This window comes from Cyprinodon variegatus, unplaced genomic scaffold (genome assembly GCF_000732505.1).
Source record: "Cyprinodon variegatus isolate N-32 unplaced genomic scaffold, C_variegatus-1.0 Scaffold771, whole genome shotgun sequence".
In the NCBI taxonomy this organism is placed as follows: Eukaryota; Metazoa; Chordata; class Actinopteri; order Cyprinodontiformes; family Cyprinodontidae; genus Cyprinodon; species Cyprinodon variegatus.
In genome coordinates this window covers 17,470-22,699 of record NW_015151224.1, presented here as the reverse complement: position 1 = coordinate 22,699, position 5,230 = coordinate 17,470, and the positions used below count along the sequence as shown (strand labels likewise).

At 38.9% G+C, this 5,230-nt stretch overlaps 1 protein-coding gene across 1 annotated transcript in view; it reads left to right on the top strand.

Annotated features, from left to right (window-relative positions):
- Window positions 1-656: 656 nt before the first annotated feature.
- The window catches only part of LOC107098358 (alpha-1B adrenergic receptor-like), a gene marked incomplete at its 3' end in the record, with an annotated part of 12,869 nt that continues 8,295 nt past the window's right edge, over window positions 657-5,230 (top strand). The window contains exon 1 of the mRNA XM_015395995.1: window positions 657-1,296. Within this exon, the coding sequence (XP_015251481.1) occupies window positions 997-1,296 (300 nt within the window). The remainder of the gene's footprint in view (window positions 1,297-5,230) is intronic.

Here is a 5,230-nt window from a genome sequence, read left to right as displayed (position 1 = left end):
ATTTAGTTCTAAGTAAGTTCATTTTTAAATTTTAATTTAATTAATTTATTATTTACTCTATGTATTTACATACCATATTTATGATTTAATTGGGAATTACATTTTTTTGTTACATTTACTTTAAGAGTTTAATATATGTGTTATTTATACTTTTCTCTGGTCTTTAACATGTATGACTTATTATATACCTCAGAGATAACTTTAAAATAAATGTAAATATCATCTCACAACTTCAGGCAGTGTTTCATAACCTCCACCACCCTTTTTAATATGAGAACACCTGTTCCAGGAGGCACTGATTCAGGGGGGTTGAATTCAAGTGCACGCCACACTTTTCAGGTTTGCATTTTAAAACATGGTATAAACCCCATAGTTTTTTTTTTGTTTTTTGTTTTTTTTTTTAAGCCACTGCTTTGTTCTGTCGGATGGGATTTTGATAATTGCATTGTAGTTTAGACATAATATGAGAACACGTGAAGGATTTAATAATTAAAGCTGCATTTGAAGATTGTATCAGTACAGCTCAGTCGCAGTGAGAGAGCCATGTATCGGTGTGTGTGTTTCTGTATCTCTGCCTTTTCTCCCTCAACTCTCGGAACTTTCCCACATTAAACACTTGGACCATAAAAGGACACACACATTTTCTTCCTGCGCCTAAACCAACAGTGCAAGCCGAGGAGGAGCTCCGCTGGGGCCGGCAGGAGCTGACCGATCGGTCCGTGGAGCCCAGTTTGTCCCGCAGCAGCCGGACTGGACTGGAGCTTCATTCCACCTGCTGCTGCGCAGCGCAGCGCGCGCCTCGCGCTCCACGACAGGAGCGCTCAGCTCAGACCGGGGAGCCGAGAAAAGCTCATTTCTATGTTCTTCCAAGCTTTCATTAAAAAAACAAAGTAACGGAACCGACGCTGTTTGGACTCCATTAACATATTAAACTTTTCCCCCGCTCCTTACTGGATTAAAGTCCAGCTAAATTGAATTTTCTGACCGTTTCTCAGCATGAGTCTGAGGACTAACGGCTCCGGGACCAACCTGTTCCCTCTGGACTCCAACTCCTCCTCCAACCGAACCGAGCACCCGGCCTCCACCGCCGCCCAGCTGGACCTGAGCCGGGCGGTCCCGGTTGGCATGGTGCTGGCCTCCTTCATCATGTTCGCCATCGTGGGGAACATCCTGGTCATCCTGTCGGTGGTCTGTAACCGACACCTGCGGACTCCAACCAACTACTTCATCATCAACCTGGCCATGGCCGACCTGCTGCTGAGCACCACGGTGCTGCCGGTATCCGCCACCCTGGAGGTAAATGAGCGCAACACTACGACCCACAGCTGCTAATTGGTTAATTAGTGGCTGTTTGCTGGACTAATTAAGATTTACTTTAAACCAAACCCTGCTGGGAAGGTTTAGTTCTTTGTGTTTGTTTTGATTTTGCACAATGTCCCAAAATCACAGAGAGGAATAGATGATATTATCAATTACATGTAAAAAGTCTTGTATGTAGTGTATATTGTATGGCAGTTGTGCTGTAAAGTCCATTGTTCAGTTTCCTCTACTGTTGCTGAATAAAGATTCTGGTAATGATGTAGTAAAAAAAATAAATAATTATAATTGCATATTCAGTTGTTAGAAAAAATGACCCTCAATTACAGCATATATTGCACCATATTACCAGTATTAGTGGCCAATGCAGTGATTTTCTTGTAATTGTATCCACTGCAATTATAACCATATGATACAGGAATATATGGATCAGCATACAGCTTAAGTGATTATTTTATCAGTTGCCTTTAAACCAGATTTTCTTCCCTGTTTCACATCTATTCTCTTTGTGACTCATGCATTTCTTGCACCTACATCTATTTCAGGTTTGAACACCATGGGCAGTGATAGTCCATCCAGCTGGTGTCCAGATCTATTGATTTCATGCACAGCATTAGTACATGTCTGGTGAAATATTATGGCTTGCTGTAAAGATTTAAATTGCATTTAAAATTGCAAGTCAATATTTTGTGCAACTTCTAGAAAAATGAAATGAAAATGATTTAATTTCATGCAGCTACAATCACACAGTTTATATTGCCATTTAAAACTCTTTTAAGGAAAAAAAGCATGGTTTCATTTCATTTTCATTTATTGTTTATTTGAAAGGGGACAGTGTACATTAATCAATATAAAAACAATGTAAATATACCAGAGTTAGCTAAGGAGTGCTAATTTTCATCGGTAGTCCCCCAGCCAGGTATAAAAAAGGCAACCTTAAAGTATAAAATCACGATAAAATTATAATACCAATTACATGAAAAACATTATGGTTAAGAAATACAATTCATGTAAAATAATTAAAAATTAAATTATTTAAATACACACAGAAAACCTTAGTGCCCACAAATTTGGCTCTCTACAAGCCATTTTTTTGCATTCTTTTTGAATGAAGAGAATGACAAAGAGTCTGATGGTTTCCGGCACTGTGTTCCAGTGCTGAGATGCTCTTACGGAGAAGACAGCCTGACCAAAGGCTGTTTTTCTCCGGAGGATGATGCAGTTTTCCCTCACTGCCCCTCTGGTTACCCTGATCTCACTGGATCTGAACTGTACAAAGTTACATAGTGGAGGTGGTGCTAAACCATGTCTGATTTTATAAATTAAACAGATGTTTTTGAACTTGATAAGATTGTTCCATGTAAGTAACTGATATTTCCTCAGAATACTACAGTGGTGGTAATGGTATGTTTTTTTATATAGTATTTTTAATGCTTGTTTATATAATGTTTCTAATGGTTTTATTGTAGTAGAGTGAGTATTGGACCAACTTATTAGACAATATGTTAAATGGGATAAAATCATGGAAAAAAATATGATTTAGCAGCTTCAGTTGAAAGAAAACGTTGATAAAAGTAATGTAAATACAATAATACGAAAACTGATATACATATAGTTCTACACATGTGCAGGACATTAAAAAACATAAAACCTGAAAACAGAGAGAATCTTTGTTTAAACAAATAAATCATTTTCGTTTTAGGACAAAATTACATGCTTTTTCTAGATTCTCATTGGTCAAATCTTTTCTTATATGCTATTGTGCCATTGCAGAGTCTAAGATTGCTTCTTTACCTGTCAGTAATGTGCTTCTTTTGTTGATCAACTCTTTAATCACTTCCCCCAGGGGGGAAAATGGTAGACCAAGAACACCTATGCATAATCTTTATTTATTACGGTATTTTATTTATTACCTGAGTAGATATGACACCATCAAATAACCATCATGATGATATGTTTAAAGAAGGAAAATATATATATATCTATACAACTTCAGGGAAAGGCTCTAATTTTAAGTGCTGTATGTGTTGTTGTAGGATGTTGAGTTATTGAGCATAATTTCACTCTAGAGGAAAATAAAAAGCAGCATTAGGAGCGATGAGTAGCTTATTGGTGATACTTAGGCAGCTGTTTCCCTACATTATTTGCTGTTTTAGGACTGCAAATGATGCTTCTGTACTAATGGTTCTCACACTTTAGAATTTCCCTGTTTTTCCTCCATATTAAAGCCTCATTATGTCCCAATGCTGCAGTTAAGTATTAGACCACAATGTTTCTAAAAATAAAATTCTTTGTCCTGTGTGTAATTAGAAGCTTGTATAACTTTCTGTCACAATTGGGTTAATGGCTTCTTCTTCCCTGAGTGACATCTAACAAGACATGGATATATATATATATATATATTTTGCCTTTGTAGGTTATGATGCTCGCTCACCAGGGTCACTAGCACCTTCACATTGACTTTGTGAATTTTGCACAGAAACACATTCCTGAATTGTTGGAACAGACAAACGATTATAACTAAACTGCGACCAAATGTTTGAATTTTTCCAAGATTTCACAGACAGGAGTGTGATTACTTACAAAGCTGTGCTGTCTTCATCATCTGCATCACCTGGTCATGTGATTTTGTATTTTTTTTAAGCATGCAGTACAATCCCCACTCACTTAAAATATAATTCTAGAGACTGGTGAAGGTTCCCAGTCATCTAGGTCATAGTCATCCCATAAAAGAAAATTAAAAACAATCCACTCAACTTTATTTCCAAGTTTTAAGATGTTTCGCTTCCTATCCAGGAAGCTTTTTCAATTCAACATATCAGAATTAGTGTTGAGTTTGAGGTTTTATACAGCAGCCCAACAAAGCCTTGTTTTTGTTATGAACACATGCAAATTGGAACAGATGAAGGGGTCCACCCCTTTGGAATTGGGGTCGTTTGGCTTCTTTTGTTAGACTGCAATACCCCATACCTGTCTAAGGCTACGTTCCCACAGCAGGTCTTGATGCTCAATTCCGATTTTTTTTGTGATATCCAATTTTTTTGCGTTTCGTTCACGTTTCCAAATATATGTATGTGACTTGTATTTGATCTCCTGTGTGAACTGCAGTATTACAACTCAAGGGTCCCGCATGTGCAGTAGAGGCGCAATGACATCACAGGCCAGTGTGCTCTGTGTTTACGGAAGTAAACATGGATGGTAGTGCCGGAGAGCATCTAGCGATCTTTCCCAACCATAAAAACACAATCTTTTCAAGATGGTTAAACATAAATACTGCTCTCCGCATCATCGTCGGCCACAGTTGTTGTTTTTCTTGCCGCTTCTTCATAGCAAGACCCAGAATAATGACCTTAGTCAGGTATCAATAGCGTTCAGATCGGATGAATCCGACCTGGCCGTCCAGACACAGGTCGCATTTGAAAAGATCAGGTTTGTATCGGATTCAGGACCACAGAGCCAAGTGGCCTGGGTCGCATTGGAAAAAAATCTGTGTTGTTCAGACAGCCATGATAAGATCAGATCCAGGTCGCATATGGGCCAAAAAATCGGATTTGGGTCACTTAAGGCTGCAGTGTGAACATAGTGTCTGAAAGGTCGGTCGTTAAAGGGGATTGTTGGCCTTGCTGAATAGACGAGGTCCTCCACTCTCCTGTACAGGAGGTGGGGCTGCGATTGAGTCCTGCAACGGGTCGGGTACCCACGGGTCCCCGACAGGTCACCCGCTAAAATGCTCTTTTGCAGGTGAAAAATACATAAATAAAAATAAACTGGTACGCGGGGTCGGACGGATATTTTTTTAGTGCGGGCGGGTAGTTGGTGATTTTTTTTTTATGCATGTGTGTTGTTATGGACATCAGAAATGTTATATTAATCAGGCACTGGGGTCACCCTTGTTGTAGCTTAAAGCCCTGCC